Genomic DNA, 25,314 nt, shown 5'->3' on the forward strand with positions numbered 1-25,314 from the left:
CCATTCTGGGCAAAATAGTAAGACCTGATCTCTTAAAAAAAGAAAAAAAAAAAGTTTTTCTCTTTAGGAAACTAAAAGTCAATAGTCTGTGGTAGTACCACAGCAGGTAAAAATACAACAGCAGGTACAACAGTGGGTGGATCAATTGAAGTCAGGAGTTTGAGACCAGCCTGACAAACATGGTGAAACCCGGTTTCTACTAAAAATACAAAAATTAGCTGGGCATGGTGGTATGCGCCTGTAGTCCCAGCAACCTGGGAGGCTAAGACAGGTGAATTGCTTTAACCCGGGAGGCAGAGGTTGCAGTGAGCCGAGATCATGTCACTGCACTCCACCAGTCTGAGCAACAGAGCAAGACTCGGTTTTTTTTTAAAAAAAAAAGTATAAATTGTAAAAAACCAATTATGTTATAAACAACACAAACAATACATATGATACTATTATCAAGAAATATCTAAAATCAGGAATTAAGATATATGCCAAGCTTTCAATAGCAGTTAATGTATCCTTCTGTGCAAAAGCAAACACATGTCAACATTTTTACATAAGAAACATTTATTTAAAAGAAACATTTTCTCATTTAAAAAAAAAAAAAAAAAGACCTACCCTTCCACTTAACATGTTACAACCATGTGAAGGACAGTACTTCAATATTTCCGGATGACGGGATTGCAGGCAACTATCATTTTTCACCTTTATACTTTTTAATATTTTTAGTTTATGTTCTACAGCAATGAGTTTATATTACTTTTGAAATCAGAAGAAAAAGATTTTTTTCTTACTTTTAAAGAGAAAACATTAAGATAACTTAATATAGATAATTTGTTTGAAACTGGCATTCAGTTAACATAGTTTTAGCCAATTTGTATTACAGCAAATAAGGCCGATGAGTATAATCGGTTTCATTTTCAGACTGGTAAGCAGAGGGCCATTTAGCCACCCAAGACTTATATTTAGGATCATTCAAAATACATTAGTGGTTGAACCTCCATATAGGTTCTTCTGTTGCACTGAGTATGTAACAGATTTAAACTTCTCATGTATTGATTTATAATACAAGTATAGTGACATTTAATTTTAAATGGCTCTTCAAGTTTTTAGACTGGCTTGAGAGAAAAAAACAGAAGGGTGTCTTTTTTTCCCCCTCTCATCAGTATTAATCTAATTGTAACATGTAATATTATTTTAATGGTAATTATTCTAATTGTAACATGTAATTGCAAAGCAAATATCTCCTAAAGGAATATGGAGAATTCATTAAACAGTGTACAATTCTTGATTTTTCCATTCATACAAGAAAAAATATACGTGATCACCTAAATATTTGCATTTGGCATGAAAATACATTAATTGTTCCTCTTGGAAACTCGTAATAGCTTTTTGCTTGTTTTTTCGAACTAGATATCATATATAGTTATGATGTAGGCAAATGCTAGCTTTTTCTAACTAGATATCTATTCACAGCAGGTGAAAAAGTTCCAAGAACAAATCAATTTAGAGTAAACTATAAATTTCCTCCAAGTAAAATCCACAAATGAAATAACTCTGACAGAGAAAATATAAGACATAATCCAACCCCATGAAGACTAAGCCTGAAAGGGCAATACGATTTGGGTTTCCGTGTTTAAAGAAAAACTCAACTGAACAATTTATTAAAACCAAGTGTAGGCAAATGAGAGAAAAAAAGGAATCTTACCATATCCAGAGATTAATTAAACACTTAAAAAAAGAATATAAATTTAATAATAAACATTATGGTCAGGCTGTTTATTAAGGAGGCAACCACATATACAAGTTCGGCTATAGAAATGTTTGCAAATCAAACGTCATGTGATCTAAAAGGACCATGCGTAACGTCAAAAATGGAACCTGTACATTCAACAAAAAGTTAAATTAAACATACATAGTCTAGATCATTCTAGAGTTATACAAACATCTGGGGCCACATATGTATCTAATTTTCTTTCAAAAAAACTTTTTTTCTTATAAAAGTGATGTATTGAGATAATTTTAAAAAGTATCTGACAATTATGAATGGTCCCCAGTTTTACAAAATGTGATTTCCAGGATACGAAACTGAAAAAAAGTCAACTCTTCAGAGAGTGTTTTATATTATACAAACAAGTTTTGTAGAAAAATGATCCAGCAAATGCTTGAGTTAAGAATATTTATATTTTTTTCCAATTCTTTACACTTTTATTAACACACTTACAAAAAATAACATTCAAACACTGAGAAAATTAAATAACTTTGGAAGCAGAGCTCATTGTTTTCTGCTTACATATAAGTGACAATTCTGGGCTGTTGGCACAAAATAATCAACATTCATAAAACCCTTACTACTATATATCAAACGTAAGTTAAAATCATAGGCACTAGTTTATCAAATCCACATTTCTTCTGTAAGACTAACCACAGTAAATCCTTAGATTTTCCCAAACAGAAAAATTGCGATATCCAAAGGCTTTCTAGTAAAAAGGCAATTTTTCTCTTTAGGAAACTAAAAGTCAACAGTCTGTGGTAGTACAAAAGCATGTAAAATAATACTTTACCAAACTCAGATCCAAAATATGTTTTAACAAGTGATGAAATATTTTAATAAAAAAAAATAGACATTTTTTTCTGATGCAGCCATTTAAAAACAAAGTTAAATAACCTGAATACTCCTTTTGAAACTGATTATCTAACTTAAAAAATGTAATGTGTTTCATAATAGGTAAAATTCCTTTCAATTATTAGATTGCAGCATACATATTTTTTGAAATGTTGCACTGAAAACTGAGACTTGTTTTGCTTTTGTACGTGGTTTTTAAAAGAGACAGTAGCTAGTTCTTTTTTTTTACTTACTTAGACATGAGATACCCTCCTCCCAAAAGAAGATGCTTTATCTTCCTCTGAAAAGCAACATTTTTTAGTTCATTATCATGTAGAATTCTGGCGCCATCCTTTCCTGACCCACCCCATCACCCTCAAATTCAAGGATAAAGTTTCTTCTTTGCATTATACACCAAATACATAGTACTGGCAGTTTCAATCTCCAGCTGCTTGTGCTAAATGAATGACTTTCCACTGGTCAAGTTGACAGACTACCATGGTGTCAGTCATGACAGAATGGAGGTCCTGGTTTTAATTTTTTATCATTCTTTCAACCTATCAACCTTAATGCCATCATGAATATCAAGCCTTCCATTTTCTCTCTTCCAATTTCTTTTGCCAACTTACGGAATGTCTTTGATGAACAGGAAATGAACTTATGTTCAAATCTCTAAAAGCTTTTAGATGACCTAAGTGACAGTATCTTAGAGCTGTTCAAATTAAGGATTTAAAAACAGACCTCATAATAAAAAATGAGAGGACTGCTACAGAAGGAAGTTTTACTCTGGTAATAGTCTGATAAAATTGAAATAGGCTATTTCAAGGATTTATTAAGAGCCATTAGAGAGCAAGTATTTATCAGGTTAGAGTCATATGTAGTAGGTTTGTTACCAAAAATGCAAAAATTAATGTAAGGCAGAATCTAAGTCAAAAGGGAAAGAATTTTCAAGAGATGTTTTATACAGTTACTCAGTTTAAAGTGGATCAACTTAAGTAGGATTTAGCAGGGTATATTTTCCTACCACGTAATAGATCGTTATGCCATGTAATAGCAACAATACGACTGTCATCACCAGAGATTTTGTAGGTTAAGTGCATAGATTTTTTTTCCCCCTCTCTCTTATTGTATGGTTTTGTTCCAGGTTGTAAGCACTGAGGTGGTATTGTATCAAGAATAAAGACACACACTACTTGTTCTTTCCTATCATGAAAACCTGCTAATAGAAACAAGATCTCTTAGTTCTGTAAAGATAACAGCATGCGAAGAAGCTGGCTTCAACAGCAAAGGCCATCTTTCCTGAGCCAGGAACTATAAAGTTTAGAAAGATCGTACAACTGATATTAAGCCCTTTTGGCAATCAAAACAAACAAACATAAGTTCGATGTGTCAATGCAACATGATGGATGCGTGCTGTAACGCTATCTGGTGGTGGTGATACGTGAGCTACATCCAAAACTTAAGATTAAATGACAATTTTTCTAATGAATCTGCAAAAATAATTTCTGAAATTCTCCCAAATTTAGGAATGTTTTAAATCTCTAGCCCAGGTTTCTTTCCTCCCACCCCCCAATCTCAATCTGTAGTTTCCTGGTATACTAGTGAAACACTTTAGATAATTAGTCAGAATATTAGTTCTCATTAACACAAATATTTATTGATACTATTTATACAGTAAATTAGGTTGAATGTGAAGTTTTGGATAGCTTGAATTCACCATTTTCTTGTGCACAAATGGGCATTTTTCTCATTTACAAATGGGCATTTCTCTTTGGCATCCATTAAGTATTTGCCCAGATATTGGCCTCTGTCAAATATTTTTAAAAAATCAACCTAGTTTCTATTAAACAAAACTAAAAGTGATTCTATGGAGAGTGATTGTATGATTACCAAACACATCTGATGTTAAATGTCATTAAAGTGCTGTTTGATGATCTCTGTCAGTTTGTGCTAATTAAGACAGAGAGGGCTGGGATTTTATAAATCCCAAGAGTCTTATCTGAACAGTCTGCATATAAAAGTTGTTTTTTAGCCTGGTGAAGGGTATCCATGAAGCTGTGGATTTCTGCATTCTTGTCTTTGCTGGTCAATAACAGCCATCTTTCCAACTGTCATCTTTCATGCTACCATAGGTTTTAGGAGCTGGCAAGGATCTGAAATAAAGCAATTTTGTAATTAAAATTTGATACATGTCTTTATGAAATATTACCATACTATCTCACACATATATTAATTACTCCTCAGGTGGCATCATGATCCCATGAAGGCTGTACCAAGGCAAAAGCTCTAAACAGGTACTAGTACAACCTTCCAACACTGCATTTTCACAACTTCCAAGTTTTACTGGACGACAGATAACTTCACGTTTTGTTAACATAGCTACTAGATCAAAGAAGGGAAAAGATAGTCTCACCTTTTCTCAAGCACACAGACAACCAACCTTATCATTTACTTATTATTTTGAGAGGCAGAATGATGAATGTGATATTAGAAGCTCAGTGTCAGCATCACTAGAAAGGCAGTATGGGACAGTGATTAAAAGAGCTCTGAAGTCAGACATACTTGGAACTCATAGTTTTATTAGCTATGTGGCCTTAGGCAAATTACTTAATTTCATTAAATAGGTTAGACTCTCTGAGGGTAAAACTTAGACCCTACATTTATATAAATCTCACAGATAATTCTGAATTGTAGAATAAGGGTTTGAAAACCATGCTTATAGATTATACTCAGACTTAGTAGCTCTAAGTTTTATCTTAAATATCACTCTATATTCCAATATACCTTTATCATCTTCACTGAATATAATTCTATTCAAAATGAATGAGTATCACAATCAAATTGAGTGGTTCTAACCAATTTTTTTCTAGGGGTCCTCTGAGATGCTTAATCATGTTAGGCAACTGGACACATTTAATCTGAACCAAAATGGTAAAAGTGGAATTCCCAAATGAGGATTTCTCAAAAACAATGTAGTAATGTTTTATTCAAATTGTATTAAAACTCTGGTGGGAATCCACCATGACTTTCTGTTTACTATCAAACATAGAGATGAAACTAATTAATTCCAGTCTATCCACTTTCAGGTACTCAAGAACGCTGAAACAGAACATTTGCCACTTACCTGCGAACAGGCTGTGCAAGTTTGCTGCGAGGCACTGGTATGCCCCCAGCAGAAGGGGCACTGGGTCTGGGCAAGCCACTTCTCATTGCAGTTGTCCCTGCGGGTCTGATTAGAGTAGCGCTGTTGATATTGCTGGGAGGATTTGCTGAGACTGTGTTCTGAACCACAGGAGGCCCAGGTGAGGAGGTGGTTTGTGTGAGCTGTGTTATTTCTTGGCTACCAGGAGAACCAGAGCCATGGTTACTAAATGCTTTCACTGGTTGCCGAAGAGCCAAAGGAGATGGTGCTGCAGGGGAACGGAATTTGCCTGGAGAAGGTACTGTGGAATAGCAAAGAAAAGCCAATTTTTGAGTGGAAATCTCTCTCTATATATATGAAATCATTGCTTTAACTTACAACTGATGATTGGTCACTAGTACGTGTGTATTCAGGAAACTTCATAGCAATGCAAAAAATAAAAGCTATTCCTGGGCTACTAAAAGAAAAAAAGGTAACTGAATTCTAAATAACCAAGTACTTAGAGGATTACAACTGTCTTTGACAACAGTATTTTAAATAGGCCAGCTTGGAACGCATAACACCAGAAGAGGAAAGGCACTGCAGGATTCTGTCTCACTGTAGCAACTAATCTGGGCCACATGTGAATGACCATTCTAGAGGTGAAAAACAGACTGACTATCCAATTGTTGTCTAGAATTTGAAACAGATTTCCCCCAAAAAGAAACATTCATGTAAACATGTATCAAGTATCTGGAGGCTCTATGTCCAAATCCCACATTATTGACACTGTAACTAAAAATTTAGAAACTAAAAATCATTTTTAAAAAGTGCTACCATTGCTGTGCTTCACAAAGCCCAACGTGATGAAAAAACAAAAAGCCAGCCGGGCATGGTGACATGCACCCATAATCCCAGCTACTCAAAGCTGAGGCAGGAGAACTGCCTGAACCTGAGGGGCAGAGGCTGCAGTGAGCCAAGATGAAGCCACTGCACTCCGGCCTGGGTGACAGAGCAAGACTCTGTTTCAAAAAAAAAAAAAAGAAGATCAGGCACGGTGGCTCACACCTGTAATGCCAGCACTCTGGGAGCTCGAGGTGGGCGGATCACCTGAGGTCAGGAGTTCGAGAATGGCCTGGCCAACATGATGAAAACCCGTCTCCACTACAAACACAAAAATTAGTCGGGCGTGGTGGTGCATGCTTGTAGTCTCAGCTACTCGGGAGGCTGAGGCAGGAGAACTGCTTGAACCCAGGAGGAGGAGGTTGTAGTGAGTGGGGACTGAGCTATTGCATTCCAGCCTGGGTGACAAGCGAGACTGTATCTCAAAGGGAAAAAAAAAGGGAAAACAGAAAAAAAGCTTATGTCCACACAAAGACTTGACTACAACTTTGTAACAGCCAAAGACTGAACAAAGCTCAAATGTCCATCAACAGGTGAATGGATAAACAATTTGTAGCATAACCACACAACAGAATACCACTCAGCAATAAAAAGGAGTAAACTACTGATGTATACAACAAAGATGAATCTCAAAAATTCTGCTGAATGAAATGAGTGCCAGACACAAAACAGTCCATGTGTATACACACACACACACTGTAGAATGTTGTGTTACAAAGAAATTTGAGGAAAGTCAAATCTAATTTATGGTAACAAGAAGCAGATCAAATGTTTGTTGGAGGTTGGAAGCAACCTTGGGAAATTCTACCAAATGTTTAAGAATGAACACAAATTCAACATAATCTCCATCACAAAATAGGAGAGAACATGTCCCAATTGATTTTTATGAAGCCAGTATTACCGAGATACCAAAACTAGAAAAGGACAGTACCAAAAAAGAAAACTTCAGATCAATATTGCTTACAAATACAGATGTAAAAATCCTTAAGAAAATATTAGAAAATAGAATCCAGCAATATATAAATAGATTTGTATGCCATGACTAAGATTTATTCCAAGATGCAAAGTTTGGTTCAATATTTGAAAAACAATCAGCGTAATCCACAGTAACAGGATAAAGAAGAAAAATCACAGAATCCTAACAGTAGAGTCAAAAAAAAGCATCTGACAAAACATTTCATTCAACAGTAATGAAAAAAGTTCTCCGAAAAATGGAAATAGGGAAAATTTCCTCAACCTCATAAAGAACGTCTACAAAAACCCTACAGTTAACATTACACTTAATGAAGAGAGATTGAATGCGCCTCCCCTAAGACCAGGAGCAAGACAAGAACATATGCTCTTACCACTAGAAATTCTAGCCAGCGCAATAAGCAAGAAAAAAAAAAAAAGATGACAGATGGAGGGAGAAGGAAGGAGAAGGGAGGAGGAAGGAGAAAGGAGGAGGAGGAAGAGGAGGAGGAAGAGGAGCAAGAGAAGAAAAGAAAGAGAGAGGAAGGAAGGAGGGAGGGAGGGAGGGAAGATGGGAGGGAGGGAGGGAAGGAAGATGGGAGGGAGGGAGGGAGGAAGGGAGGAAGGAAGGAAGGAAGGAAGGAAGGAAGGAAGGAAGGAAGGAAGGAAGGAAGGAAGGAAGGAAGGAAGGACGGAAGGAAGGAAGGAAGATAAAAGGCACAGAGGTTAGAAACTGTCCCCATGATGTCTACACAGAAAATCCCAATGAATCTACACACACACACACACACACACACACACACTTCTAGAAATAATAAGTGAATTCAGTAAGGTCACGGGACTGGATAAAAACACAAACTCTGATTATGTTTCTATACACCAGCAACGAACACTAGAAATCAAGATTAAAAATACCATACCAATTGCATTGCTCGAAAAGAAAACCACTGACGTATGAATCTAATAAATCTCAGCCAATATAAGTTTGCTGTGAAGAGCAAACGAGTAATAAATGTGTAAACTGTTAGTAAAATGTAAAATATTAAACAAATTGTAAAGCATTCTTATCTGTGGCTTTCTTATCTAAAGAATAGGGCTCCTTTAGCCTGCTACAGATGAGTTTCCTAGAAAGATATTCAACAATGCCACACAGAACAGTCTCCTAGGCTTTCCTTATAAATTAACTCAAACGTGTTATTACCCAAAATGTATTACCCAAATTGATACTGACAAGTTACAATTTCTCTTTACTCTTTCTGAATACCAAGAATTACACTCGAGTCAGGCATAATGTGAAGGAGAGCTATCTGCTCTGAGCAAAAATGAGAACTCTATAAAAATGACATGACTAAGAATCCTAACCTTGGTGTCTAAGTTATCTCCAAATTAGGACGAAGTGTAATAGAGAATTCATATCTTAAAATATTTTTTTCTTTCAATAAGTATTTAATAATTGTGCTAAGTTTGCTTTCTAATTAAGGTTTCTATAATTCAGGCATGCACTTAACCCTAAAATGAAAAAAACTGAATAAATTATACATATCTTTTTAGCTTGATAATCACTGAGTACAAAATGCTTTATAAAAATATATCCAACATGTACCTAGCAATACAAAAGTTAGATATTCCAAGTTGTCTTCACAGAGCAGTCTTCCTTCAAACTACAACTCCCATTAGCTGCATAATTTACAAAACCTATAAATGCCCAGTAAGTATATAGTAATAAAAATAAACACACTGCCAAACACTGGTCATCATGACCAACGGGAAACATCATTTATTAAAACACACATGAATTCCATTATTAACAAATGAAGAACAAAAATATCTCCTTGTCACCTATGCCTTACTATATTGTTATATCATTTCAATTATTCAATGGTCTCTGCACTATCAATAATAATCACAATTTATTGATACAATAAGTATTTAAAAATAAGTTCTGGCTGCTAAAGAAAAAGATGAATTAAATATGAGTATCTCACTACAGAGTTAAAGAATCCTTGTAAAAAAAATTATTACTGACCATGTACTCTAACCCTCTCACTTCATGGACAACGGAAATTACCACAACCACAGAAGCCAACTGAGCAAATAAATAGGAAAGTCAGGATGTCGTGTTATAAATGAACTGAAGCCAGGTCTGCTGATTCCCAGATCAGCATTCTTTACCAGGAACCAAAAGAGAAACATCTCTGGGGGTAGAAACTAAAGTGTCATTATCAACATTTTTTAAATTTATTTTTTGAGACAGAGTCTCGCTCTATTGCCCAAGATGGAGTGCAGTGGCACAATCTTGGTTCACTGCAACCTCTGCCTCACAGGTTCAAACGACTCTCGTGCCTCAGCCTCCCAAGTAGCTGGGACTACAGGTGCACATCACCGGGTCTGGATAATTTTTGTATTTTTTGGTAGAGACGGGGTTTTGCCATGATGGTCAGGCTGTTCTTAACCTCCTGGCCTCTAAAGTGATCTGCCCATCTCAGTTTTCCAAAGTGCTGCGATTATAAGTGAGCCACCGTACCTGGCCAAAGTGTCATTATCAACACTTTAATTTTCAACCAGACTCAGAAAGTTTGTTTGTGGGGTTACTATCCTAGGCAGGTTTTATAAGATATGACTCCAAAGCACATTAAAATGGCAATTGCTGACAAGTAACCATAAAAAAAAAAGACACAGAAGCCTTTGATTTCTTTTTCCATTAATGTACATGACTCACTATTATTTTTGTAAGCATACAAAAATTTTGTTAGTTATTAGAAAAATGTATTAAACGTAAGAGGCAGAAAATGCCCCGAGAACAGGGCTTCAATACCTTTTCTTCCATAAATACAAAAAGATATATATGAATGCATAAGCTACCAGCAAACATTTACAGCTTAATCTTCGAATTTACTCTATTAAATAGAAAATAACTTTGGAACTGATCCTCTTCAAGATAACTGCCCTAACCTCAATAATGACTTTTATAAATAAACTTTTTAAAAAGAAATATTTTTATTCAACTTTTTGAAAACTGTAACCACCCTTTGGGTACAAAAGCTGAGAGAGAGAGAGAAAGAGAATGTGTGTGTGTATATACAAACATACAATACAGGAACTATTAACATTCATTAGATATCTTCATCCTGACAGGGGAAGTTTTTAACAAAATAGCCACATCTCCAAAATTAGGGAACTGATTATGTATCAAAATATATGATATCAAGATTTATTGAGAGACACATTAGTTTTAGTACACAGTATATATAAACAGCTGTACATCTATACCTATATAACTTATTGTATTTTAGTTTAATAAATTATCTAACATATAACTAACCTTAGAGTATCTAGTGAGGAAAAGGGAAAAAATGTCAATGTCAAGATTAAGAAACATAATTATGAGGATTCTTGAAAGATGGTACTGGCATTGGTGTAATTTACGAATTTTCTCAACTCTCTCCATAAAAACATACAGAGCAACTAACTAGGAAGGTCAAACCAAAACCCATTTACAACAGCTATAGTAAAACCAGGTGATGGAGTATCTCCATGATCCCCAAAATACAAGTGGGTAGGAAGAAGCCACTGACAACTACAAGACCACATGAATTATCAGCATCTGCGCAGAAGGAAGTAGAGGAATATCTCAATGTCCTGAAAATTCCAAAATAACCAACAAGTACTCATATAAAAAAAATGCTGAACAGAAGGTGAACTGGGAGGGATTTGCACACTCCAGTAGCGAGTGAGTACAAGAGGTCTACTGTAAGGTCTAGGAGGAACATGAGTGGCTATGAATTCTTAAAATTAACCAGTCAAATCCCTCTTCCAGGTAAAACTTCAAGCTAAAAAAAAAACTCAGAAGATAATCCAAATAGAGCAGAACAGGGACATTCCAGATAAAGGAAAATGAAGTCCAGATAAAAGCAGGAAAGAGTTCAAAATGCTGTGAGGACAACTGGATATCCACGTACAAAAGAATGAAGTTGGACCCCTACACTTCACACTATTAAAAAATTAACTCAAAATGGATCACAGACCTAAATATAAGAGCTAACCCTACAAAGTTCTTAGGAAACTCTCGCCCCATCTCTAGGGAAGTAGTGAGAAAGGCAGATGCTGAGGACTAGGAAGGCTTTGAAGTTTCCCAGCCTACTTATCCTCCCCTTCTCAACAAGGAGAGCTGTTCCCTATTATCCCTCTCATCCAGTCATCCCTTAAACACACACATACACATACTCACTCACTAGTTAAAACAACAATGACAAAAAAAAACACCAACGAAACAAAATTGCTTCAAGTATTCATGGTCAGGGGTCCTAGGCTGGGACGTGGGGTTACGGGTCAGCAATGGAAGAGGGAAAAGGAAGGAGGAGCCATCACTGTTTCTGCTATAGGGCTTCCTTCCTTGCTGCATTCTGCAGCAACTCTGTCTACCTTGTCTGCTGGCAACTGCACATATTGGACCACTAAGTCCCTAATGAAGATGTGAGGATATTTCTCAGGGTCTGTAACGCTGATGTTAGTTAATTTGATGTTGAGATACTGATCCGCAGAATGGAAGGATCCACAGATATGCGGGTCATTCTTGAGTTCCAGGTCCACATCCTTGCCCACAGGGACTACAAAAGGAATAGAAGAGCATAGTCTTGGTGCTGGTGCTGCAGGCCAGACGGGGAGGAGGGCAGGATACCACAAGCAGAGCCAGACTTGGGGAAGGGAAGGGCCTCAGAAAGCTCTAAGTACCAAAGGGGAAAACGCAGCGGATTCATGTAGCGGATTCACATCTGGGAAGAGCAGGCGGGGTAGAGCAGAAGGGACAGGAGTAATGACTAGGGTTAGGCACTGATTTCTTATGACACCACAAGTGTGATCCATAAGATCAAAAATTAATAAATGATACTTCATCAAAATTAAAAACTTCTGTGCTTCAAAGGATACCATAAAGAAAGTGAAGAATAAATCCACTGAGTAGGAGAAAATATTTACAAATCATGGATCTGATATGGGACTTGAATCCAGAATATATAAAGGAATGCTACCACTCAATTAAAAAAAAAAAAAAAAAAAACCAGAGACAAAGAATTTGAATAGACATTTCTCCAAAGAAGACGTACAAATGGCCAATAAGCACATGAAAAGATGCTCAACGTTAGTCATGCAAAGTAAAAACTACAATGAGATTCCACTTTATAACACTTCACCAGGATCGCTAAAATAAAAGACAATAAGTGTTACTGAGGAGATGGAGAAATTGGAACCCTCATACAGTGCTGGTGATATTCTAAAATGTTGTAGTCATTCTGGAAAACAGTTTAGCAGATCCTTAATATGTTAAACATAAAGCTACCATATGATCCAGTAATTCCACTAAGTATATAATCAAGAGAACTGAAAACATGTCTGTCCATGTAAACACCTGTGCATGAATGTTCACAGCATTATTATTATTATTTTGAGATGGAGTCTTGCTCTGTCGTCCAGGTTGGAGTGCAATGGCATGATCTCAGCTCACTGCAACCTCTGCCTCCTGGATTCAAGCAATTCTCCTACCTCAGCTTTCCAGGTAGCTGAGATCACAGGCGCCCACCACCACACCCAGCTAATTTTTGTACTTTTAGTAGAGACGAGGTTTCAATTCACCATGTTGGCCAGGCTAGTCTCAAACTCCTGACATCAGGTGATCTGCCCACCTCGGCCTCCCAAAGTGCTGGGATTACAGGCGTGAGCCACTGGGCCTGACCACAGGATTATTCACAATAGGAATTTGTTTCCACAAAGAGTGGAAACAACTCAAGTATCCACCAAGTGATGAATGGCTAAACGAAATGTGGTGCATCCACACAATGGAATATTTGGCAATAAAAAGGAACAAAGTACAGTTATGTGTCACTTAACAATGGGGATATGATCTGAGAAATGACAAGTTTGTCCATGTAGGAACATGTTTGTCCATGTAGGAACATCAAGAGTGTACTTTCGCAAACCTAAGTTATTTAGGCTACTATACACCTAGGCTATAAGGAACAGCTGATGGCAGGGCCGGGGGAGGTGGAGATGGTTAATGGGTACAAAAAAAAAAAAAAAAATAGAGAAAGATCTACTGTTTGATAGCACAACCAGGTGACTATAGTCAACAATACCCTAATTATATATTTTAAAATACCTTAGAGTGTAATTGGATTGTCTGTAACACAAAGGATGAATGCTTGAGGGGATGGGGACCTGATTCTCTGTGATGTTATTACTTCACATTGCTTGCCTATATCAAAATATCTCATGAGCTCCATAAATATACACACCTACTATGTACCCACAAAAAATTTTTTAAAATAGTATAAGGCTCCTAGGCTACAAACCAATACAGCATGTTACTGTACTGAACACTGTAGGCAACTGTAACAGAAGGGCATTTGCATATCCAAACATATCTAAACATAGAAGAAGTACAGTAAAAATGTTATAAAAGACAAAATACGGTAGATCTGTATAGGGCACTTGCCATGAATGGAGATTATAGAACTGAAGTTGAGTGAGTGGTAAGTGAGTAGGGTGTACCCTACTGCAAACTTTATAAACACTGCACACTTAGGCTACACTAAATTATTTTTCTTTAATAATAAATGAATCTTAGCTTACTGTAACTACTTTACTTTATAAGCTTTAACTTAAAAATTTCTTTGCTCTTTTGTAATAACACATAGCTTGTAACACAAACATGTTGTACAGCTGTCCAAAAATATTTTCTTTCTTTATATCCTTATTCTACAGGCATTTTTTAATTTTAAATCTTTATTTATTTTACTTGAATTTTTTTTTTTTTTTTTTTTTTGGCTAAAAACTGACAGAAACACACACATGAGCCTAAGCCTATACAGGGTTAGGATCATCAATATCACTATCTTCCACCTCCACATCTTATCCCACTGGAAGGTCTATGATGGTACTAGGTGACAGAAATTGCCACCATTGTACATACGATACATTGTTGACTGAAATGTCGGTTTTTTGGTTTTAGATTTTTTGAGATAGGCTCTTGCTCTGTTGCCCAGGCTGGAAGTGGTGCAATCACACCTCACTGCAGCCTCAACCTCTCAAGCTCAAGCAATCCTCCAATCCTCAGCCTCCTAAGTGGCTGGGACCACAGGTGCGTGCCACCATACCTGGCTATTTTATTTTTTCTGATGCAGTCTCACTATGTTGCCCAGGCTGGTCTCAAACTCCTGGGCTCAAATGATCCTCCCACGTCAGCCTCCCAAAGTGCTGGCAGTACAGGCATGAGCTACTGTGCCTGGCCCTGAAACGCTGTTACGCAGCAAATGACTATACTGATACATGCTACAAAATGATGCACTTAGAAAACATTATGCTAAGTAAAAGAAGCCAGTCACAAAAGATCATATATGGTTTAATTCCATTTATATTAAATGTCCAACACAGGCAAATCTAGAGACAGAGAAGGTAGATGAGCAGGTGCCAGGGGCTAGAAGAAGTGAGGAATGAGGAGTTCTATTAATAAGTATGGTGTTTCTTATGGGGGTGATAAATATCTTCTAAAATAAGATAGTGGTAATGGTTTCTCTCTCTGTGAATATACTAAAAAACACCAAATAGTACACTTTAAGAAAGGATAAATTTTGAAAGTGGAGGGAGGGAATAAAGGAAAGAAATCTCAGAAAAGAAGCAGTCATGTTTTTGAACACTTCCAAATATAAGACAGAGCTATAGAACCATAAAATTAGTAAGTCTTAAATCAAGCTAAGTGTTTAGAAAAATCAATTTCATGGAAAAATGAGCAACAGAAAAGGACTGAAGTCAAATCACACATAAAGTTATTACAAGAAAAAAAGAATAAATAAGGAGTAAAGTAACACTTCTACAACAAGTGAAACCTTACCAGAAATCATGATAAGAAATCACACACACAAAAATGAAATTATCTAATATTTCAAATTTTAAAAATATTTTAATATTGCTACAAGATACAAAAGAATAGCATAAATCAGAGAGAGAAACACTCAGAAATGAGCTGATGGAACTCAGGAAGGAATCAGCTATAAAATGAATCATTTTAAGATGAAGTCTAAGGAGAAACACAAGAGTCAATATACACAATAGATAATGCTGTAAGAGAAACAGACAATGAAAACAAACTTTTATAGAAGTGAAGAAAGAAAAAAATAATTCAAGAGAAGGCAACAAATATAGAAACAAGAAACGAACCTCGAACGTGTGTACAACAGGGGTCCCCACAAAAAAGAAAACCAAACCAAGAGAACAGAATATAAAAAACTACAATTCAATGAAACTTTTCTGAAAAACAAAAAAAGTTTGCTACTCTATAATGAAAGAACACACCCCGTATCTGGGAAAAGCAGCTTAGAATGATCAACACTAAGACATATTCTAGTAAATTATTGTAAAGAAAAAGAAAATATCCATTGTACATCCAGATAAAAAGACCAAATGATTATAACAGAAACAATTCTTTATTCCTGCAGAAAGTGGAGTAATCCATTTAAGTTAAAGAAAATGTGAGCCAAAGATTTCATATCTAGACAATGACTTTCAAGTATGAAAACAAGAGATAAGCTATCATCAACATGTAAAAACTGAAAAAATGAATACTGTTCTCATAACTCCTTAAGGAATCTATTAAAGAATAAGTTTCAGACAAGAAAAATGACTGATGAGACAATGACATATAAACTGGCGTTAAGCATCAAATATGTATTTAAAAGGAGAGCCTAAACTAAGTGAGGTATGTGAAGGAGAAAACAGTATGTAACAGGTATCTGACAATGTGGATACAGCTTAACTTAAAAAAAAAAAAAAAAAAACCATAACCAAAAGTTGTAAAAATTGTTTTCAGTAATCATATTGTATGTCATGCTAATGTTATCCTAAGAACACTTTATGTGAAATACGGGACAAAACAAATTATTATGATATTCTACTTTTATGTGTTGCTGAGAAATAAGTTTCTCAGGATGGGAGAATGCTAGAGGAGGTTAAATAATTGCCCAGAAGCTCTGCATTTAATCTTAAAAAAAATATACAAACACAAACCTACACATATGTTTCCTAGCTCTAGTAACTAAAAAGACCGGGAAACAATGACCAAGCCAGTAGCAATTAAGTATAGTTAAACACACAGATTTTGGTCTTGAAATACCAAAAGCAAGGAGGACTTTTTGGAGAAATGCCTGACTCCAGGTCTCTGGCAAGAAATGTACAAGACCAGCCAATCTTGCCATACCAGCTAGCAAGATGGTATCAAAGACTACTAGAGTTGTGTCAAAAAGACTTGGAAGCCAACTTGTAAAGGCTTCCAGTAAAGCTGGAAAAACATCTAGAATGAACTGAAACATATTTAAAAATATGTTTAAATCTGTAATTTCATAATGAAAACCATTTTTAAAAACTGGTCACCTTTGGAAGGTGCCACGTTGCCATTTTTAAATTTTGTAAACTAGTAAATAAAGGGAAAGAACAAAATATTTGGTCTGAATTTCCTAAAGAAACTACCACTGGGTGACCAAATAAGGAAAAAATTCTCTTTATACAGTACTGTGACAAAAAAAGGCACACTGGAATTAAAATTCCCAATTCTGTAATACCTAATGAATTATGAATCTAGGCATTACACATCAATGACTGCTAACATCATGAAAAGAGGAAACCCCACTTTATGCACCTTTGGATAAAGAAGCACCACTACCTATGCAAAAAAAAAAAAAAAAAAACAGTTTTGCAAAAATAGCAAAATAATTTAGTTACCTGCCTAGATCCAACTATCACTTTATAGAAAATACAAGGGAACTTGCTAAACAAAGCCATGAAAAAGTAATCAGCAAAATCCAGCCTGTAAGAACCTCTGCAGAACAAATGATCTGGTGGTTTCTTCAAAGAAACAATGAGACAGAGAAAAGAAATGAAAGAAAACTATAAAGTAAGAGAAACTTAAAAAGATGTATCAAAAAGACAAAACTAGTTTCAAAACTTGGATGATAAAACTATACAAAAAAGGAAGTGACTGCTATAAAAGTTCAGAAGAGTAGATACTTTCTGGGGAGGGGTCAAGAGAGGGTTGTGTTTGGAAGCAGACAGGTGGAGGATGTCTGAGGCGCCAAGTTCTAGTCTCCTGATATGGATGGTAGTTACAAGGGTGTTTGCCTTATAAAAATTAATTAAACTGTGTATTGGTTTTCTGATTTCATGTTTTATTTAAAAATAATAAAGTTTAAAAACAGATTTATAAATCAGCAATCATTGTAAATTTATTAATCCCTAAATTATTAGATAAACGCAATACAGTCTATGAAAGAATAAGTCAAGTCCTAGAACATCAAGGTATGGAGAGAAATATGTTAACAAAGTTAATGTATAAGCGGAGGGGAAACTAGAGAGGATCTGAAGAGGTATACTAAGCTGTAGTGATACTATCGGAAAAAATGTTTCATGGTAGCAGCATTTTGACTTATCTATAAACAAGTGGGTCAGGGAACAATAAAAATATAATGAGGTTGATTGGATACAGGTGAACTTTAAAGAGCTGTAACTTTCTTTCTTTTTTCTTTTTCTTTTTTTTTTTTTTGAGCCGGAGTCTCGCTCTGTCGCCTGGGCTGGAGTGCAGTGGCCGGATCTCAGCTCACTGCAAGCTCCGCCTCCCGGGTTTACGCCATTCTCCTACCTCAACCTCCGGAGTAGCTGGGACTACAGGCGCCCACCACCTCGCCCGGCTAGTTTTTTGTATTTTTTAGTAGAGACGGGGTTTCACCGTGTTAGCCAGGATGGTCTCGATCTCCTGACCTCGTGATCCGCCCTTATCGGCCTCCCAAAGTGCTGGGATTACAGGCTTGAGCCACCGCGTCCGGCAAGAGCTGTAACTTTCATATTCTAAAAGGCAGTCAGCATTTAACTGGAAAAATTAAGGTATAAATTTCAGAGAGGAGAAAATTTTGACCTAGGACTTTCTCAGCAAAGTAAATTGACGGCTGTAATCAAGATTTAACTACAGAGAAAGACAAAGGCCTTAGAAAACCATAAAAACATTAAGTCTAAATGTAAAATAAAACCTATAATGTTCAGTTATCATTCCAAAAATAGCATGAAATGGTCTAACAGGAATGTGTGTTTGGAGGGAACCTCAACAACAGCCTCCACACTCTTTATTCTCTCATTCATCAAATTTTACATATCAAAATCATAGGAGGGGAAACAACTCCTATCATTTTAATTGTTTCTAAGAAGTCTGTGTATGTCAGAAGCTAGTTTTGAACACAACTGTAAGAGGAGAAAGCAAAGGGGCTAGAACAGAGAAGAAAAGAGGAAAAGATATAATGAGTGTATCTTGTTTATGATACAGATTCAATAAATACTTGTCAGCTGACAGAAAAGACAAGTTTTTAATTTTGATTTCTAGGTAATCACAAAATTCTTTCATTCTCCATCTTCAGGTAGTCTAATATCAAAAGGCATTTTAAAATCTAATAATTAGAAATGCAAAAGTCAGAGGGTGGGCCAAGGTCAACTGGAAGTAGCAGTGGTCTGCAGCTCTCACAGAGAGGAATGAAAAGAGGAAAGAAAAGAGTGAGTGTATTCTGCACCTTCAACTGAGGTATCCAGGTTCTTGCACTGGGACTGACTAGGCGAATAGCTTGACCAATGGAGAGCGAGGAAAAGCAGCTGGATGAGGCAATGGCCCACTTGGATGCAGCATGGAGCCAGGAGAGCCCCCACCACCAGCCAAGAAAGGTGGTGAGTGATTGTGCAACCCTGCCCTGACTTGGGAAACCATGCTTCTCCCATGGATTCTTGCAACCCACAGATCAAGAGATTCCCTCACAAGCCCATGCCACCACAGCCTAGGATCCAAAGCACAAAGCTGTGTGGAGTCTTGGCAGAATGTTCACTCAGGCACTCACGGAGACCCAGTAGTTTTGCATACTCCAGTTTCAGGAATTCATGCAAGGCAGGAGATCCCTCCATGCATTACCCTAGGAAGGGGGCTGAATCCAAGGAACCAGGCAGCAGTGTTCTGTGGGCTCCATTCCCACAGCACCTCACAAGACCCACTGGCTTGGAATTCCAGCTAGCCAGTGGTAGCAGGCTGGAGACTGCCTGACACAGACCGAATTTCTGGGAGGAAGGGTGACCACCATCGCTGTGGTTGGAGTCAGCTGTGCTAGCCTGGCAGCTCTGGAAAGTCCAAGGTGGTCCAGACCAGGAGTTCCCCACAATGCAGCAGAGCTGCTGTGCCAGATCGTGGCCAGACTGCTTCTTTAAGTGGGACCGTGATCCATCCCTCCTCACTGGGCAAGGCCTCCCTGTGAGAATTTCAGCAACTCCAGCCAGGGTTATATGAATGAAATTCTGATGACGGAGCCTGTGGCGGATGGACAACCACTATCTCTGTGGTTCAGCCAACAGCTTTTCCAGCCTGCGGCTCTGGAGAGTCCGGACAGTCTGGACAAAGGGGGATCCCCCGAGAGCATCACACCTGCTCTGCCAAAGGGCAGTCAGACATCTTCTGTAAGTGGGACCCTGATCCCATTCCTCCCAACTAGGTGAGACCTTCCAACAGGGGTTTCCAGATACCTCATAAAGGAGTGGTCAGGCCAGTATCAGGTAAGTGTCCCCCTGGGACGGAGCTCCCAGAGGAAGGGGCAGACTGCCATCTTTGCTGTTCTGCAGCCTTCACTGGTGATACCTCTAGATGCAGGAGGGACTGAGGTGACCAGGGTCTGGAATGGACCCCCAGAAAACCACAGCAGTCCTACGGAAGAAGGGCCTGACTGTTAAAAACACAAAGCAACAACATCAACAAAAAGGACCCCACAAAAACCCCATTCAAAGGTCAACAACCTCAAAGATCAAAGGTAAGTAAGTCCACAAAGATGAGAAAGAATCAACGCAGAAACACTGAAAACTCAAAAAGCCAGAATGTGTCTTCTCCTCCAAATGACCACAACATCTCTCCGGCAAGGGCACAGAACTGGGCTGAGGCTGAGACAGCTGAATTGACAGATGTAGCGTTCTGATCTTTGCTGAGCTAAAGGAACATGTTCTAACCCAATGCAAAGAAGCTAAGAATCACGATAAAACAATACCAGAGCTGACGAACAGAAGAGCTAGTTTAGAGAGGAACATATCTGACCTGATGGAGCTGAAAAACAACAACATGAGAACTTCACAATGCAATAACAAGTATCAACAGCAACAGACCAAGCGGAGGAAAGAATCTCAGAGTTTGAAGACTATTTTCCGAAATAAGATGGGCAGAAAAGAATAGAGAAAAAGGAATAAAAAGGAATGAACAAAAAGTCAGAGAAATATGGGATTATGTAAAAAGACCAAACCGATGAATGATTGGGGTACCTGAAAGAGATGGGGAAAACAGAACCAAGTTGGAATACATACTTCAGGATATCATCCAGGAAAACTTCCCAACCTAGCAAGACAAGGCCAATATTCAAATTCAGGAAATCCAGAGAACCCTGGTAAGATACTCCACGAGAAGATAAACCCCAAGACACCTAATCATCAAATTCTCCAAGGTCCAAATGAAGGAAAAAAAAAAAAAATTAAGGGCAGCCAGGCGAAAGGCCAGGTCACCTACAAAGGGAAGCCCATCAGACTACCAGAGGACCTCTCAGCAGAAACCCTACAAGCCAGAAGAGATTGGGAGTCAACAGAAAACATTCTTAAAGAAAATAATTTCTAATCCAGAATTTCGTATCTGGCCAAACCAAGCTGCATAAGGGAAGGAGAAATAAGATCCTTTTCAGACAAGCAAATGCTGAAGGAATTCATCACCCCCAGTTCTGCCTTGCAAGAGCTCTTCAAGGAAGCACTACATATGGCAAGGAAAAACCACTACCAGCCACTACAAAAACACAGTGAAGTACACAGACCAGTGACCCTGTGAAGCAACCACATAAACAAGTCTGCAAAATAACCAGCTAACATCACGATGACAGGATCAAATTCACACATAACAATATTAACTTTAAATGTAAATGAGCTAAATGCCTCAATTAAAAGACACAGAGTGGCAAGCTGGATAAAGAGTCAAGACCCACGCTGTCTTCAAGAGACCCATCTCACATGCAGACACACATAGGCTGAACATAAAGGGATGAAGGAAAATTTGCCATGCAAATGGAAAACAGAAAAAAGCAGGGGTCGCAATCCTACTTTCTGACAAAACAGACTTTAAACCAACAAAGACTGAAAAAGATAAAGAAGGGCATTACATATGGTAAAGGGTTTTTAATTCAACAAGAATAGCTAACTATCCTAAATATATATGTAACCCAATACAGGAGCACCCGGATTCATAAAGCAAGTTCTTAAGAGACCGACAAAGAGACTTTGACTCCCACAGAGTAATAAGAGATTTTAACACCCTTCTGACAATATTAGACAGAAGATTGAGATAGAAAATTAACAAAGATATTCAGGACCTGAACTCAGCTCTGGATTAAGTGGACCTGATAGAGGTCTACAAAACTCTCCACACAAAAAACAGAATATACATTCTTCTGATCACCACAAAACACTTACTCTAAAAGTGATCACGTAATAGTCCTCAGCAAATGCAAAAGAACTGAAATCGTAACAGTCTCTCAGACCACAGCACAATCAAATTAGAACTCAAGATTAAGAAATCCACTCAAAACCACACAACTACATGGAAAGTGAACAACCTGTTCCTGAATGACTCTTGGAAACAACGAAATTAAGGCAAAAATCAAGACTTTCTTTGAAACTAATGAGAACAAAGAGACAACATATCAGAATCTCCAGGATGCAGCTAACGCAATGTTAAGAGGGAAATTTACAGCACTAAATGCTGACATCACAAAGCTAGAAAGATCTCGTATCAACAACCTAACATGACAACTAAAAGAACTAGAGAACCAAGAGGAAACAAACTCCAAAGCTAGCAGAAGAACTGAAGGAGACAGAGACAAGAAAAACTCTTAAAACAAAACAACACAAACAACAAAAAAGAACTCAGAAGCCTTTTTTTTTTTTTAAGTTAATAAAATAGACTGCTACCTAGAATAATAAAGAAGAAAAGGGACCAGGCACAGTGGCTCAAGCCTGTAATCCCAACATTTTGTGAGGCCAAGGTGGGTGATCACTTGAGGACAGGAGTTCAAGACAAGTGTGGCCAACATAGTGAAACCCCGTCTCTACTAAAAATACAAACAAATTAGCTAGGCGTGGTGGCATATACCTGTAATCCCAGCTATTTGGGTGGCTGAAGCATGAGAACTGTTTGAACCCTGGAAGCAGAGAAGCTTGCAGTAAGCCAAGATTGTGCCACTGTACTACAGCCTGGGCGACAGAGCAAGACTCTGTCTCAAAAAAAAAAAAAAAACGAATCAAATAGACACAATCAGAAATTATCAGGAGAATACCACCAGTGACCAGAGAAATACAAACAACCATCAGATAATACTATAAACACCTCTATGTACATAAACTAGGAAATCTAGAAGAAACAGATAAAATTCCTGGACACATACACCCTCCCAAGACTGAACCAGGAAGAAAATGTATCCCTGAATAAACCAATAATTAGTTCTGAAATTGAGGAGGTAATATATAGCCTGCCAATCAATGAAAGCCCAATACCAGACAGATTCACAGCTGAATTCTACCAGAGGTACAAAGAATGGCTGGTACAATTTCTACTGAAACTATTCCAAACAATTGAAAAAGAGAGACTTCTCTCTAACTCATTTTATGAGGCCAGCGACAACCTGATACCAAAACCTAGCAGAGACACAACAAAAAAAGAGAAAACATCAGGCCAATATCCCTGATGAACACTGATGCAAAAATCCTCAATATAATAGTGGCAAACTGAACCCAGCAGCACATCAAAAAGCTTATCCACCAAGATCAAGTTAGCTTTATCCTCAGGAAGCAAGGTTGGTTCAACATATGCAAATCAATAAATGTAATTCATCACATAAACAGAACGAAAGACAAAAACCACATGATTATCTGAATAGATGCAGAAAAGGTCTTCAATACAATTCAACATCCCCTCATGTTAAAAACTCTCAATACACTATGTATTGAAGGAACAGACCTTAAAATAAAAAGGGACACATGTGACAAACCCACAGTCAGTATCATACTCAATGGGCAAAAGTCTGAAGCATTCCCTTTGAAAAGCGGCACAAGACCATGATGCTCTTTCCCACCACTCCTATTCAACATAGTATTGGAAGGTCTGGTCAGGGCAATCAGGGAAGAGAAAGAAATAAAGGGTATTCAAATAGCAAGAGAGGAAGTCAAAGTGTCTCTGTTTGCAGACGACATTATTCTATATCCAGAAAACTCCATCATTTCAGCTCAATAGCTTCTTAAGCTGATAACAACTTCGGCCAAGTCCCAAGATACAAAATCAATGTGCAAAAATCGCTAGCATTCCTATACACCAACAAGAGGCAAGCAGAGAGCCAAATCATGAATGGTTTCCCATTCACAATGCTACAAAAAGAATAAAATACCTAGGAATACAGCTAACAAGGGAAATGAAGGACCTCTTCAAGGAAAACCACAAACCACTGCTTAAGGCAATCAAGGACGAAACAAATGGAAAAACACTCCATGCTCATGGATAGGAAGAATCAGTATCGTAATATCATGAAAATGGTCATACTGCCTAAAGTAATTTATGGATTCAATGCTATTCCCATTAAACTACCACTGACATTCTTTACAGAATTATGTATCTCAAAATATAGTGAAGGGTATTAAACAATTACAATCATTAATTCCTTCTTAGTTGCCTCTTTCCTTCTAAATAACTATGAAACAGGCAACACATAAATGTTGTTGCTTCTTTCCTTCTGTATTTCCTTCTTTCATATGTTTGTTGGCCACATGAATGTCTTCTTTTGAGAGTGTCTGTTTATCTCCTTTGCCCACTTTTTAATGGGGTGTTTAGAAGGAAAGAGGCAACTAAGAAGGAACTAATATCCTGTTATCTCTGCATTCACTTTGTCTAGTTAGTCTTCATTTCCCCCCCCCCGGCTTGGTGAGGTCTCTGCCCTATTTACCTCCACTTTACTAAGTGCCCAACAACAGGGAATGAATAAAATATTTCTTAAAGCAGTTTAAATAGTCACTTCCATGAAGTCTTAAAAACATAGACTGGACTGTTTTCTTCAGGGTAGGATAGGCTGAAGAAACACAAAAAACTTGCAAAAAGAAAACGCAAAGAACGTGTCTACCCTTTTTTGACTTTAGCAGCATGACTATATTCATTCAACAAATACTTATGGAGTGACTCTGTCAAACAACACAGTTCTTACTTTCCATTTTCAAATACCTGCTACTACTAAATGCAATTAAAATCAAAGTGGCTACATTTCCAATTGCTAAGTAATCTTTTTCCTCCTCCCATGATCCTGTCAGCCCTATGATATATTAGCTTTCTTGGTACAGGTTCATCCCCAGGATGGATAAATTGATTTGTGTGCCAATTTATCATCTGTTGGTCCATGTTTCCTTATTGGACATGCTTAATATGCCAAATATACCTGTGAACAGGTGGCCTCTGTCTCCTGAGTGCCTCACATCCCTACAAGAGACTCCTGCCAGTCAATGCAGACCCCTCCCTTTAATGTCTCGGTATGAGGGGAAATCAGAAAATCCATTTTGACCTTGGATCCAAAAGATATCCTCCACTTCAGCTTCATCAATAATTAAGCTAATATTTTAAATCTTACCT

General features: G+C 37.4%; 1 protein-coding gene across 2 annotated transcripts in view; it reads right to left on the reverse strand.

The window, feature by feature from the left end:
- Positions 1-1,708: 1,708 nt before the first annotated feature.
- The window catches only part of SLAIN2 (SLAIN motif family member 2), a 77,559-nt gene continuing 53,953 nt past the window's right edge, over positions 1,709-25,314 (reverse strand). For both annotated transcript variants that reach the window (XM_023224568.1, XM_023224567.2), the window contains 2 exons: positions 5,718-6,036; positions 1,709-4,746 (listed from right to left, as the gene is read on the reverse strand). In XM_023224568.1, coding sequence (XP_023080336.1) covers positions 4,680-4,746; positions 5,718-6,036 — 386 coding nt within the window. In that variant the 3' untranslated portion in view covers positions 1,709-4,679. The remainder of the gene's footprint in view (positions 4,747-5,717; positions 6,037-25,314) is intronic.

This window comes from Piliocolobus tephrosceles, chromosome 3 (assembly GCF_002776525.5).
Source record: "Piliocolobus tephrosceles isolate RC106 chromosome 3, ASM277652v3, whole genome shotgun sequence".
NCBI classification, from domain to species: Eukaryota; Metazoa; Chordata; class Mammalia; order Primates; family Cercopithecidae; genus Piliocolobus; species Piliocolobus tephrosceles.